The sequence below is a fragment of the Geospiza fortis genome, unplaced genomic scaffold (genome assembly GCF_000277835.1).
Source record: "Geospiza fortis unplaced genomic scaffold, GeoFor_1.0 scaffold244, whole genome shotgun sequence".
Classification (NCBI taxonomy): Eukaryota; Metazoa; Chordata; class Aves; order Passeriformes; family Thraupidae; genus Geospiza; species Geospiza fortis.
The window spans coordinates 2,558,469-2,572,682 of NW_005054370.1; the positions used below are offsets into that span (position 1 = coordinate 2,558,469).

The 14,214-nt window shown below is 50.5% G+C and overlaps 1 protein-coding gene across 4 annotated transcripts in view; it reads right to left on the reverse strand.

Moving 5' to 3' along the window:
- Positions 1-5,368, reverse strand: part of TSEN54 (tRNA splicing endonuclease subunit 54) — a 10,432-nt gene extending 5,064 nt beyond the window's left edge. For 2 of the 4 annotated variants that reach the window (XR_004082116.1, XM_031059992.1), the window contains exons 1-7: positions 5,308-5,368; positions 4,737-4,886; positions 3,589-3,652; positions 3,366-3,449; positions 2,021-2,119; positions 733-785; positions 291-392 (exon numbers count right to left, since the gene is read on the reverse strand). Coding sequence is in view for 3 of the 4 variants with exons in the window: in XM_031059992.1 (XP_030915852.1) it covers positions 291-392; positions 733-785; positions 2,021-2,119; positions 3,366-3,449; positions 3,589-3,652; positions 4,737-4,886; positions 5,308-5,336 (581 nt within the window). In the remaining variant the exon portion in view is untranslated. Of the gene's footprint in view, positions 1-290; positions 393-732; positions 786-2,020; positions 2,120-2,341; positions 2,382-3,365; positions 3,450-3,588; positions 3,653-4,736; positions 4,887-5,079; positions 5,221-5,307 lie in introns of those variants that run through there. The other 2 variants (XM_031059993.1, XM_031059994.1) reach the window with 2 other exon arrangements.
- Positions 5,369-14,214: the final 8,846 nt, after the last annotated feature.

Sequence of the window (14,214 nt, forward strand, 5' to 3'; positions counted from 1 at the left end):
ATGTGTTCCTTTTGCACTGACATCTCCATCCTTCTCTTTTGACATCTCAGCACCACAGGGGCACCTGGGGGCAATTTGCCCCTCTTAGCCCTGGCATGACACACACGTGATGAAAGGGAACACTGCAAAGCATTCAGGAAAAGTGCTGCACTGCCTGAGAACAGCCAAGAGCAAGGTGCCATACAAGGTCACCCCCAGCAGGAGGGCCTGGGGACATTGCAGCAAAGCAGCTGTTCCTGAGCAAGCATGGCCTGAAGAGGATGGGAGAAGGCTTTGGGCCACATCCTTACCGGGGGCTGGAACTCCTCCTCCTCCTCTTGCAATGGTGTTTCCCAGAGCTCTTGCAGTGACCTTCCAAGTTCAGCTGCCTCTCGTAGGGAGACAGGACAGTGCTGGAAGGAGAGACCAACACAGAGGCTGAGAGCAGGGTGATGTAGTGGAACTACCTTCTGCTCAGCCCCCAGAATACAGCAACCAAAGACACAGAAAATGCCCAAATGGGACTAGGATGGCCCTCAGTTCATGCCCCATTTCATGTTCCAAATCACCTCCTCAGGAGGGAGGACCAAGGAAGGGTAGAGTGGCACTTTTAGCCTTCAATCCTCCCAAGAGATGGAATGCAGGGCCAAAGTCCTCTTCTCTGATCCCATTCCCTGGAGTCAGGCAGTGGGTACAGAGAGTCTTAGGGTCTTCAGGAAGGAAAAAGCAGCACAGGAGGGAAAAGCTGGTTACCTGGGGTCGAATCTCAGTACAATATAACCCAGTTGCTTCAAATGGCTGAACACCTTAGAGCAAAGGAAAGAAAGAAGGTTAAATGACAGCTCTAAACACAAAAAATTTACTTGAGTTCCACTATGACTGATGTCTTGGGGTGACTTTATGATGCTCATATCCCCATTCATCTGTTTAGCCCAGAAATAAGTTTTGCACCTTTAAGATTGGTTCTGAGAGTGAAGGTGGGGGGAGAAGCATGCAGCTTGTTTTCAGACACTGCACTCACTCCTCCACACTCCTGCTCCTGACTGTGTTGTCTGCAGATGGACAGACAGTGGGACAGAGCTCTCTTTTGCTTTTAGTTAGTTTTTGGCTAGCTGAGGCAAAGAAGTTCCCTGGACTGTGGGTTTTCGTTTTCTTTGGACCTGTTTAACCTGCCCTGGCCTGAACACCAGAAGAGCACTGGCAGCTCACACCTGTGGCCCACCAGGCTGAGCCTGGGCTGTGGCATTTCCAGCACCAGAGGGACAGATAAGAGACTGAGTGAGTCGAGCTACAGCCACTCCTCCACACTCCTGCTCCTGACTGTGTTGTCTGCAGATGGACAGACAGTGGGACAGAGCTCTCTTTTGCTTTTAGTTAGTTTTTGGCTAGCTGAGGCAAAGAAGTTCCCTGGACTGTGGGTTTTCGTTTTCTTTGGACCTGTTTAACCTGCCCTGGCCTGAACACCAGAAGAGCACTGGCAGCTCACACCTGTGGCCCACCAGGCTGAGCCTGGGCTGTGGCATTTCCAGCACCAGAGGGACTGATAAGAGACTGAGTGAGTCGAGCTACAGCCCACTAAGGGGACTTTTCTGAGTTTGTCATCTCTTTTGGATGGGCAAGAGGTTTTATTATTTACTATTGTTCATTTTTTTGTGCTGGTGAATGCTTTGCCTGTTAAATGAACAGTTTTTCCCACTTTTCTCCAAGGAAATTTTTTCCCAAACCAGCTGGGGGAGGGGCCATTTGAATTTGCTTTCTAGAGGAAACCTCTTTAGAGGTTTTTCTCCCAGAATTGCCCTAAACCAGAACAGTGAACACAGTGTGGCACTGGAAGAGGAGCAAATGCCAGGGTTAGGATCCAAAGCAAAGGTGGGGAAACTGGAACTGAACATCTGGAAGAAGGTGAGCGGGAACAACTGAGGATGACTTCCCTTCCCTCCCCAATCAGCCTACCCTGCTTCCAGCCACTGGAAGAGCTTGTGTGGCAGAGTCTGGCTTTTCTGCCTTCATCCTCCTCCAACAGCTGGAGGTCCCCACACACCTGGTAATGTGACAGGCTCATTGCCTCCTGGCACAACAGGGTCTCGTAGGCTTCCTGGATTGACAGGGGCACATCTCTGTAAAAGAGCTGGACAGAGCCCTGCAGGGCAGAAGCTTGGTGTGAATCACAGGAACAAATCTATGCAAGCTCACACCCTGTCCTTTCCCACTGCTCCTGACAGCTGGTCCCAGCACCCTCCCTGACAGGATATCCATCTCTCCCCATGTGCCACCTGGACTACTTACAGTCCCTTTCTCATACCCAGTTCCCCCATACCCTGGTTTGATCAGCCAGGTAAGAAGCTCCACCCACAGCTCTCACCTCCTGCTCCAGCTCCTGCATCTGTTTGGAGGATGCACCTGGGGGCAAAATGCTCAGCTGATAAAATAACCACTGCTTGGAGAGATAAATTAACTTTGACGAGCTGAGTGATTCAGGATACAGCACAACAACAAAAGCACTTATGACCAGCATAACTGAGAACTGGAGCAGAGGAATGAATGGCAGCTTCAGTGGCATAAACTGGGGCCTCCTCAGAAGCATTTACTTCCTTTACAGACCCAGAGATCGCATAGGTAACTTCCCCTGGGAACAGCAAATGACCTCCAGGAGGCTGTTTTAGGCTACACTTCTTTTTCATCCTTTCTGTCTTTTTAAATGGTGTTTACTCATAAAGAAAACAAAACCCTAGGAATCACACCTTTTCCATGACATAGGCTGGAGGCATCTCACTGGTCTTTTCTGCTTTTGGAGGGATTTTGTACTCAGCATCTGACTAAACCATTTTATTGCCATCAATTTGTTTACAAACTATTTCTCAGAATGCCAGGGGTAAAAAAGCCTCACCTTTGCTTTAGGATTTAAGAGATGGCATCAGACACTCAGAATCTGTTTTGCTGAAGGATGAAAGTTCCCTTTAGATCCACCAGTTCTACTGATAACAGGTTTTGGTGGAGAGACCAAAAAAAAAACCCCTTTCTACAGCAAAGAAATCCAGCTGAGCCCTAAGCAGCATTTCTGCAAGCAGAGGAGCACTGAACACAACGTGGTCTCACTACTCTGTCTGCCACATTTAAATTTCTTTCTGCCATATATATTGGGAAAAATCCCAAGCAGCAACCCCAAAGATCTCTGCTTAAGCTGAATGAACTGGCCACAGATCCAACTAACACACTCTGTCCATGACACAGAGACTGCTTGAGAGTACAAGGAATGAACCCATAGCCTGGTGACAAACAGGTCCATCAGCAACACACTAAAAGAGACAATTCCTTGAGAACCAGCTGTTTATCAGTTGTTACAGCTCCTCCAATTAGTGAGGACCCAGTGCCCTCATCCTACTTACACACTCCAGCAGGTACAGAGCTTCCTCAGGCAGCAGACATTGTTTGCCTCGTTCTGAGAACCCCATGGTGTGCCAGAACTTTCCCTGGAACAGAAGCACAAATCCCTGATTGGTTGTGGCTGTTCCCTGCTGACAGCCAGGCTCCCTTCCATTGCAAGAAGCAAATTAAGAATCTGTGAGGCAGCAGGAGATGATGGCACAGAGCACACTCTGTAGCACTCACCGCAGGGGACTTCAGCTCCACGATGCCCTGTTCTGGTTTCCACTCAGCCTTCACCAGATTCCCCCTGAGAAGAAAAAAGATTTGTTTGTTACTGCTAGTGTGGCCTACAATCAGCTCCCGGTGTAGCAGCACAAAACGAGCTCAGGAAGGTGTCAAAGGCAGGAAGTTTCCAGGTGGCATTTTTACAAGGCATTAGAAAACCATCATCCCCTGGATCTAGCAGCACCACTTCATCACCACCACCAAGTTAAAAGTGTCTTAAGTCAGCACCACAGAGACATGTCCACGGGCTACAGCAGCTTGCTGGAGATGCAGGGCCTAATGCAGGATATGTGGATATTGAGGAACTAACATCTCTGAGGTGTTAGTTAATTAACCTTCTCTGAGGTTGCCCAGAGAAGCTGTGGCTGCCACGTTCCTGTAAGCATTCACTGCCAGGTTGGATGGGGCTCTCAGCAACCTGGTCTAGTAGAAGGTGTCCTTGCCTATGGCAAGGAGTCCAGTGGGGTGATCTTTAAGGTCCCTTCCAACCCAAACCGTTTGGTGATTCTGTATCATACAGAACTCAGCTGCTGCCAAGACATCCTCTAATCACTGTACCCCACCCACGGGGACTCACAGGGAAAAATAAATAGCTGCAGGCCAAGCAGAGAAGGTTTGTGTTGAGAGGTGGGTGTGAATGCCTCCCATGTGATAATCACCAAAATCTGGCAGCACTGTTGAAACCACCAAGACTGATAAATCAGGGACACTGAGCCCTGGCCAAATCTGCACAAGGCCACACAGGAGCATCAACAAGACACTCTGAAATTTGGATCATGCCCAAGAAGGCAGTGGCTGCTACCTGCAAAGGCTACAGGATTACACACGCACCTATGAAAACCAAGAGCCCTGTGAGGGACTTTCTGAAGCAACAGGTGTGCCAGCATGTCCCTGTGCTCCTTGAGGGACAGCCAGGCTGTGTAGCACTGCTGCTGCTCCAGCACGGGCACTGAGTGCAGGTGAACTGTGGGGGGTTTACTGCGCTGACCAACACCTCCTGCTACCAACAGGATCGCACCCGTAACCCCCGAGCTGTGCTCTGCCCGCCGGCATCACCCCTTCCACGGGGAAAGCCATTCCCAGCGCCGCTCCAGGGATGGACGTACGGTCGCTCCGGGCGCTCCTCGCACAGCAGCCGCCACTGCTCCTCGCCGCAGCGCCGCAGCCTCTCGGCCTGCGCAGCCGAGCCGTCGGGGAGGAAATGCTTCTGCCCGCGGGGGCTCCGCGGGGCCTGACGCTCCGGCTGCTCCGCCGTGCTGCGGGAGACAGCGGGGCGGTGACGGACGGGAGAGCGGCCGCCAGCCCCGGGACTCCGGACCGCGGGCAGCCCCGGCCTGCAAGGCCCCCGGGGCCTCCCGGTCCCCCCGTGCTTCGGCAGCCCCTCCAGATCCCCGTACCGGGCGTTCCCGCGGTGCCTCCCCAGGCCCCGTACCGCGGGTCCCCCGGTACCTCCCCGGCCCCCTCATCGGTGGCTTCCGCCGGTGCCTCCTTTTCCCCGGTACGTCGGGTTCCGCCGGTGACTCCCCGGTCCCCAATAGCGCAGGCTCCCCCGGTGCTCCCGCGACCTCCCGTAGCGCGAGTGTCTGCGTTTGCCCATGGCTCCTCCCCGGCCCCCTCACCGCGGGTTCCCCCGCGGGGTCCCCCGCTGCCTCCCCGCTTTCCCCCCTTCCGCCCCACCTGAGGCGGCGGGACCCGCCAGCCTCCATGGGCACGTGCCGGACCAGCGTCCTTCCGCCGCCGGGCACGAGCGCCGCCAAGAGCGGCGGGCTCCGCCAACGCGCCCCCTGGCGGCTCGGAGGACTGCGAGCGGCGGGAACCGGGCACCGGGGAGGGGACGGAGCACAGAGGGCTGGGCAGTGCTGAGGGAGAGGAACGGGGACCGGGGTGGGAGCGGGGAGGAGACGGAGCACCCAGGGCTGAGCACCGGGGAGGGGACGGAGCACCCAGAGCCGGGCACTGCTGAGGGACAGAACCGGACACCGGCGAGGGGACGGAGCACAGAGGGCTGGGCAGTGCGGAGGGACAGAACCGGGCACAGGGGAGAGGACGGAGCACCCAGGGCCGAGCAGTGCGGAGGGACGGGGCCGGGCCCGGGGTTTGCCTGGTATCTGACCCAGGTCCGCCGCGCTGAGCTGCCCCCGATCAATACCCGACGCTCCCTCACGCCCCGTCTGCAGCCAGGATGGGAGAAGGGAAGTGAAACCAAACACGGGTTGGATGGAGTAAAGGGCAGGAAGATCATGCACCGGTAAATGATACGGGTAAACAGGCTGGGTTTAAGTAAAAAAAAAAAAAAAAAACCAAACAAAAAAACCACAAAAAATTATTGCTAATTAATATTAGTCCCAAACTTGGATACCTACTCTGTCCGGGCCTCTGGGGAGCAGTGCAGCACCTGGCCCACCTGTCCTTCCCCTCTTTTCCCCGCCCATGCTGCTCACAGGACCTTCTATCGCGTTTTCCCTCTCTCTCCTCACTGCATTTTACCCTTTCTTAAATACATTTCTCCAAAGAAAAATACTTTCTTAAATAATAAATTCTTAGTAATTATAATATAAATAATTCTTAAATTCTCACAAATTCCTAAAATCTTATCAATTCAATAAATTCTTCAGTACATTTGCCCAGCATCACAGACAGGCTGTGCCCTGCCATGGGGCTGTCAGAACCATGTGGGACCAGCCAGACCAGTCTGGAAGTGGCTGTGTCCTGCCCACTGGGGCAGGAGGATTGTCCCTTCCGTGGTGTCACTATTTCTCCTGGCCTCCAGCAGTGGCTGGTGCCTTTGACTGCCTGGAGTGTGCAGTGATCCAGCAGGACCTCACACCTCTGCCAGCATGGCTGGGCTGGCTGCCAGGGAAGGCATGGACAGGTCTGATGGGGAAACGCACCAAAAGTTCAAGTTTCACCTCAAACCCGTCTCCTGTTGCTGTGGGATATCTCACAGGAGGCACTGAGCCTCAAGTAGGAAAAACACAGCTTTTCTCCCCACCAGAGTCCCTGGGTCCAACTGTGGTTTCCCAATAAAAGCCCTTTGACAAGATGCCAACAAAAGGAGATGAATGTAAAAACCATTCCCTTCCATTTTCCACTGAAATGATATAATTTTCGCTTCCTGCCTCATTATTTTCTCCTCCTGAATTGAGCCTTCACCTTGTGAGGGGGTCAAGTGATTTTGGCCAGCAATGACTGGCTCTCCATGGCATGTGAGAGGACAAGAACCCATGGATGGGGTGAGGGGAAGAAGGCTGTGCAGGGGCAGTGCTTTTTCACCCTGATTTCCAAAAAGCACATGTAGTTTGGAGACTGCTTGGGCTGCCCGATTATCACATAATCCCAGGACCCCACATCCTGTGGCTTTCAACTTTTGGGCTGTCACCCCTTTGTTTAGCTCGTTCTTCTTAAAATAGCTGTGTTTAAATTGCTCAGGGAAAAGCTCTGATCCAGAATTTGCTTTTGTCACCCACTGTGATTACAAGACCCAGAAATGTCAAGACTAATCTCAGTTCATGTTTCTTTTCAATACTCGGATTTTAGCTGTCATGTGGTGGGGGGGACGTCCTGTTCCTCTCAGGGGCACCAGCAGAGCCCTGGCAGACTGGGACTCATGTTCTCCCCAGCTGAATCCTCTTATCAGCCCTAATTCTGAGTGTCACCAGCTGGGTGTGGGTGGTCCTGGGAGCTGCACTTCCTATTCTGCACTTACAAATGGAGGGTGAGGTGGCTCTCTTTTTTGCCTTTAGATATTCTGGATTTGAGTTAGGATTTTTGACATTAGGTTTCTGTCCAGCTGCTTTAGGACTGTAACTGTGGTGCTTGTGGTGGGGTTTTTTAATGAGTTTATTTCCTTAAATTTGGGGTCTTTTTACCTTTGTTCAGGGTGGAACCTGAATGCATTTTGAGTGCAGCATGACTGTCCTGGGTTCTCTTTGTGGACAGGATCATAGAAAGAAGCTGAGCTAATGGTCACTGAGCTGAGCAGTGGTGAAACCTGGCACTGTGAGTGTATGGTTTGCTTGGGGGGTCCTGGGAGCCCAGATAATGATGGATGTGGGGCTGGGAGGTCCCACAGGAAGACTGTGGGTGTGTGGCACCTGGGAGCAGAGCAGCATCCAGCCCTTGCTGTCTGGCTGGCAGGGGAAGCCATGGAGGAAGCTGATGAGGCCAGAGCTGCTCCTGATTCCCCTGTGGGACACTGCTGTCATCCCAAGTGAGAAAGGGCTTGATTTGTCTGGAGAGACACCACACTGAATAAACCAGAGCAGTGCATGGGGGCTCTTGGGGCAAGTGTGTGTGGTGCATTTGCCCACTTTGCTGTGGTGGGGGTTTTTTTATGGGTTTTTTTTTCTGATTGGGAAAAATGTTAATAAAGTCTAAGAAAAGTGGGGGCTGGCTGCCTCTTCTGAACAGGACAGCCTGTCCCTGGTTCTCCCTCCTCCTTCTGACTCTTCTCTGGGGGGGAGCAGAGCTGTGATGTCTGAGGATGGGTTTGAGTCCTTCCAGTCCTTTTCTGTTGTGCTGAAGTGGTGTTTGTGCAGTCCCTGTATTCACAAGTTCGTTGTGGTTAACTCCTGGATGAACTTGATGTAAATAGACTCGGTGTTTTTTGAAAAAACAGGAGAAGGTTTGGCCTTAGGATTGTTTTTCTAGTTTCATGTAGCACAGCCAGGTGGGAATTGCATGCTCTGTGCTGGAGCAGAGCAGCTCTGCCAGGTACAGCTACCTGCTTTAATCCCCGTGTTAACAACTCCTGCAGTTCCTGGCAGGGTGTTTGGAAATATTTTAGTAATTCTGCAAAAACCAGCTGTGCCTCAGACTTTACAAATGGTAACACTTGGAAAACAGTGTCTGAGATGGATAACATTGCCCATCCTCTTGCCTTCATTGCAACTCATGGAGTATGTTCTGATACCAGGTTTCTGTGATTTGGGACAGAAAAGGATGGTACAAATGTTCAAGACCAAGATGGAGGGGGCTCTGAGCAGCCTGGTCTAGTGGGTTTCCCTGCTCAAGGCAGGGTCTGGAAAGGGATGAGCTTTAAGGTCCCTCCCAACCCAAACCATTCTGTGATTCTGTGAAACTCCCTAAAACTGGCAAGTGCTTCAATTCCTGTGTGTGTTGCAATACCTGTGGTGTTATCACAGTTGCTCTGAGTTATGCCCAGCAAAGCTGTAATCATGGATTAGCTGTAGTTCAGCAATCAGTTGACTGATTTTTATTATACTTAGTTATATTCTAGTGGAAAATCTCAATTCTGAGCTTCCAGAGCATCATTGAGACAACTTAAACTTCTTAGAGTAGGCCATGAGAAGGGGTGGTTTAGCAGTCTGTTCCAGCAGGATTTGGCAGACCTTGAGCCTACACTGAAGTATTTGGGTTTGGATGCAAAGCAGGTAATGGTGTCAGGTGTTACAGCTTGTCTGGGAGGTGTGGGATCTGTTTTCTAGCCTCACCTGGGAGTCTTTTGGCAAATTCCTTATTGCTTTAGGATGCCTATGATCATTCCCACAGCATGTCACAGCTGGGAGTTTGGGAAGGGCAATGGAAAGAGACTTTTGTCCAAACAGGAGATTTCTGAAGAGGGTTTCTGGGCTAAACCTCTGTTGTCACTCATCAGGGCTGGGCTTGGAAGATAGAAGGAGATTTTTAAGGAAAAAAACCCAAACAAACATGTCTTTGAGAACAGGACTTTGGGGATTAAGCAGTTAATACCTCTCCATAACCACTACTGCTCTGGTTTGCTGACAGCTACCACTGCCTCCCGATGGCTGAGAAATGGAAAGAGCTTAAATTTCACAGTCTTCTAAATTTGTGGTAGAAATTGCCTTTGTGTAACTTTCCATACTGCAGGACAGTTCTTGGTGATCTGCTTGGTGGCAGGAAAACAGAGTTAGTGTTGTTATGCAGAGCTGTGGTACACAATCAGCCACTGGAAACCCCTGTACTGATCTGAATCTGGGCTTTCAAATGCCACTGTGTGACTTTCTGGAGCTGCTGTCTGTTGAGCACCTAAGGATTTATTTGCAATCACTTACTGGAAACTGCACTTTTGTTAATTGTATGTAAAAACCAAGGAACCACTGGCGGAGTGCAGCAAGATTGATTGAAATGGTCAGGAGCCTTTCTTACCTCAGTGATGTGCTGGGATAAATGCTGAGTTATTTCTGTCTGGAGAGAGTGGCTGAAGCTTTCCTCATTTCCCCAACTTGCCTTGGCACCCTGCTTATGGTTCTGCTGGACAGACTGACACTGGGGTGCTTGCCTGGGGTGAAGGAGTCTCACTGTGTAGAGTTTGAGGCTACGGATTATGCTCCTTGCTCAAGTTTCATAACTTCTGTAATGTGTTTGTGCTTACCAGGTAGCTGGAAATGTCTTCCCTGCCTTTGGTCTGGAGAAGCACTCAAAATCCTGCTGCTTCTTGCTGAGTATTCCATGAAAGGAGATGCCTGGCAGGGAAATGCCTTCAGGTGGGAGACAAGTGACTGAGTCAGGACACCCAGGGTGCCTTTGGCTTGTGCTGGAGACTGAGAGGATATATTGTTTAAGGCAAGGAATTGGGAGATTAAGGATCTGCTCTGCAGTGTCTCATTAGCTTGTGAAGCTTCAGGCTATTCCTTACCTGTTCTGTACAGCCAGGCTTTAAACCAAATGGAATGAACAATTCACCAAATGGAACAAACAATTCCTGCTGTGCTTGTGTGGCTGAGTCCATAAGCAGAGTGAGATGTGGAGCAGCAGGTGATGGTGTGCTCAGAAAGGATGAGGAGCTGTTCAGTGTCTGCACCAGCAGCCCCAGGACCACTGAACTCTCTTGTGTTTGTGTTTCAAAGGTCTCTGCTTAGTTTATTTGGAATGCTGGTGTGTACCTCTCTGAGCTCTTGAGTTTAATTCAAGTGCTACAGCAAGAGTTTAGAATAATGATGGTATTTTAACAGCTCCAGCAAACAAATCAGCCTTGTGAACAGCGAGTGCCATCAACAACTCTGTGACAGGCTGAGACAGCTTCAGTTCCAGCCCTAGAGCAGGTTGATTTGTTCTTGGTACACAGGGCCAAAGATGTTGCTCACTTCCTTTCTTATGGGAAGCAAACTGCCAGCAATGTTATTGGATGGAGTGGGAAGGGATGAGTCTAAGGCTGGCAGCTGGTGTGAAACAGGCACTGAGGGGTGGGAAGTAAGGCTGGTTGTGATTATGGTCTGTGCTATTTGAAAACTGGGCTGCTGCTTGAAATCTGGCCCATGGCAACACTTGTGGGGTGGGCTGGAGGAGCTGGCATGCCCTGCTCTGATGAGGAAGGTGGGAGGAGGCTTCATGTGATGATTGTTGACTCCTTTGTCTGATCCTTCTGCTCTTTCTCTACCAGCTTTGACTCCACAACAGCTCTTCAAAGCTGGGAGAAGGTTTGCCACTATATGACACTTGCAACCCCCTTAACATCCCCTCTGGTCTCCCTCCCTCCTGGGTGTGTGGCTTCAGGAGTCAGGCTGGGAGCCTGGTGGGGTTAATATCATGGTCTTTGATCCCAAGTGTCCCACTGGCTGTGGAATCCTGCAGAGTGCCCTGTCTTTGGGGCCATTAAATAGATGTTAAAGACTCTGATCCCTGCACAGAGCTGGCCTTGACTGAACACTTCCCAGCCAAGTGCTGCTTCTTGAATTTGAAGCTGTACACAACTTTCAGAGCCTACACCAAGGCTGTTTTGTGGCTGCAACTCCCTTTTGCTTTAAACTTATAACCTGAGAATTTTCTCTCAAATGTGTATATGGTATTTGTGTGATTGGATTCCATCTGGAGTAAAAAGGCAGGTTTGTAGGAGTGGTGCATTTCTGCTCTGAAAGAACTGTGTAAATTGAAAAACACTCCGTGCCTGAGGGCTGTTATCTTTCTGCCAGTCACGTGTGGGTCTGGGTGCAGATTGTAAAGGCATTTGTCTGCTTTTTGCTTTTCAACAAGGCTTTATGCTGAAGAATAGAGTAATTTTCACCTGACACAGCAAAGGTATTTTTTTAAGTCCTCTAAAACCACGCTGGGAGCTGATGTGTTCAATGGAGCACTTGGGGGAGGTGTGGAGTCCAGTCTGTGTGTGCAGCAGCCCTGGGACATTTGGATGAATGTTGCATGTGGCAGCTCCTGCCACATGTGCAGGGACTGTCCCATAAATCTTTCCCAATGACGAAGCTGCTTTCCCCCTCTTCTCCCATAAATTTGTTGCTAAAAATTGAACTAATTTGAAAACCTGAATCCATGCTGGGCCCTACTGCCTGTGCTTGCCTCAGAGAAGTTTGTAGAGCTCCTGGTTGTTTTGGGGAGTGGTTTATGTCCTGACAGTGCTGCTGTTGGTCATCCTGGGAGCACTGAGCTTCACAAGAGCACTTGAGTGCAAGGGCTGTGCCTCTCATTGCAAACCTCTGTACACTTGAGCCATGCTTCCCTTGTGGTTCCAGAGCAGCTCTCATTGGTGTGCAGCCAAATTAATGTATTTATTTACTTTATTTCAGTTGGGAGCACAGAGAACTGGTGTCAGGAATCTCTCAGTATCCATCTATGAGGTTTTAAAAGGTGTGCTCAGGCTGACCTTGGGGAACAGGCTGGGATGCAATCTTTGTATGTAGTGCTCTGAACAACGACTTGGAAAGTGAGGGTGATGCCACTGAAGTGAACTGCTGTGCTCCTTTCTCCTGAAAGCCTCATTTTCCTTTTTCAGGCATTGCTGGGAGCTGTCAGGAGCTGTAGGGATGGGTAGATTTAATCAAGAAGCTGTTCCAGCAGAAATGGCTGCACAGTGTCAACTTGAGCCAGGTATAACTTTATCCTAATGCAACTGGAGAGACTTTTTTTTATTTTTCCTTGGTACACTCTTAAAAGGAGATGGAATTTATTCTGAAATACCTGGCAGCAAGCTGCCCTGCATGCAAGGGACAGCATGAGGATGGAGTTTAGCAGGAATTGATCTGCAATGTGTGTGAGCAATGATCCCACCAGCCCAGCAGGATTTGGGGTGGGAACACAGGCAAGGTTAAACCCTCTGGCTACACCTCCCCATGCAGAGGTAACCCTGGATACAGAAACCCTTCTGTTATCAGTGTGCAACGCTGTAACAGGATGCCTGCCCTGCCTGACAGTACCAGAGGGCAGCTCTGCTATCAGTGGGTGAAATGCAGGAGCCTCCAAGGGGGGAGGATGGGGAAAGTCCCCCTGCCTTTGCCGCTGGGTGGGAAGGAGGATTGGTGTCAGGGTGGGAGGCAAGGGCAGGGTGGTGATCTGTTCCCCTCTTTGGGCCAGAAATGCTAAAGTGACTCCTACAACTTTTGTACCAGGGGTTTTAAAAGAATACTGAAAGCTTGGAAGGCACGTGGAGGGAAGGAATGCAAGAACTCAGTCGGCTTAGTCCTTATCAAATGAAGGACTGGGTGACTTAATTACACTTAAGTACTTTGCCAGATAACAAAGAGCACTTTAATAGTACAAAAAAAGGCACAACGAGAGCTTGTCTGAAGGATAAAATCAGACCAATTGCAGCTAGGAATACTGTGCAATCTGCTAATGACTTCCACCCCAGAGGGGGAAATGCTGTCTCCTGGTGGGATGGCATGAATTGGCCAGACTTGTCTTGCATATTGACTAAACCAAGGACCTCATTTGGCTGAAAAAGACAGGCATGGGAGTTGTCAGGTGGGAAGGGAGGTGTTTCCCACCACGGAATGAGGGCAGTGGGCTCTGTTTTCAGCACTGTGAGACTGCAGGGTCCAAATTCTGGGGTTTTGGACATCTGGCCAACATCTTTGTACTAGCTGTGACAAAGCAGCTGTGCAGATAAGTGGGATGATGGTCCTGCCTTGGTCTCAACAGCCACAAACATCCAGAGTGTGTTCAGTGGGCCAGAGGCAGACCTGGTGTCCCTGAGCTTGCTGGAGGCAGTGGGTGGAAAGCAGCCTGTGTTCATATGAGAGCAGAGAAATTGCTTCTGCTGGCTCTGTTTTTGCACTTTTAATGCTGCTGTTGGCATTAGAGGGGCATTGTATCCAGATTATTCATGCACTGTTAATAACTCCAGAGTGCTGTGTGCTGGATCTTGCTTTCAGTTGCACCCAGCACCTCAGCTATGCTGAAGCCAAGGGAGCTGTGCTGACAGATCCGAGAAAAGTCAGAATTCGATATTAAATAAATCTGCTCTGTTTCCAAAGCATGGCTATAGAACAGGAACGGTGTGATCCCTGCTGCTGGCATAATTCCATTTAAATTATATATCTGCAGATGGAAAAGCTGCTGGTGGATCTGCCTGGTGGTGTAGAGAGAAATGGAGCACCCGGCTTAGAACACCTGGCAATATAAGTCTTTGTCTTTTCTTTATGGACTGGAGGTGAAAGTTTTGTGGGTCAAGCAGCTCTCCTGCTGCAAGGAGGCACCAGGAATTCCAAGGAGGATACAGAGTGTGGAAGAGTCCACCTCCAATGCTGCTCCCCCTGTGCTTGCCCTGCTGCTGGGGAGATGCCAGCTGTGAGCCCTGTGCATAGGGGTGAAATGGGATGGTGCAGCACTGGGCTGTGGCACCGCTCTGGGATGGTAAAACCTCCAGGGAAGCAT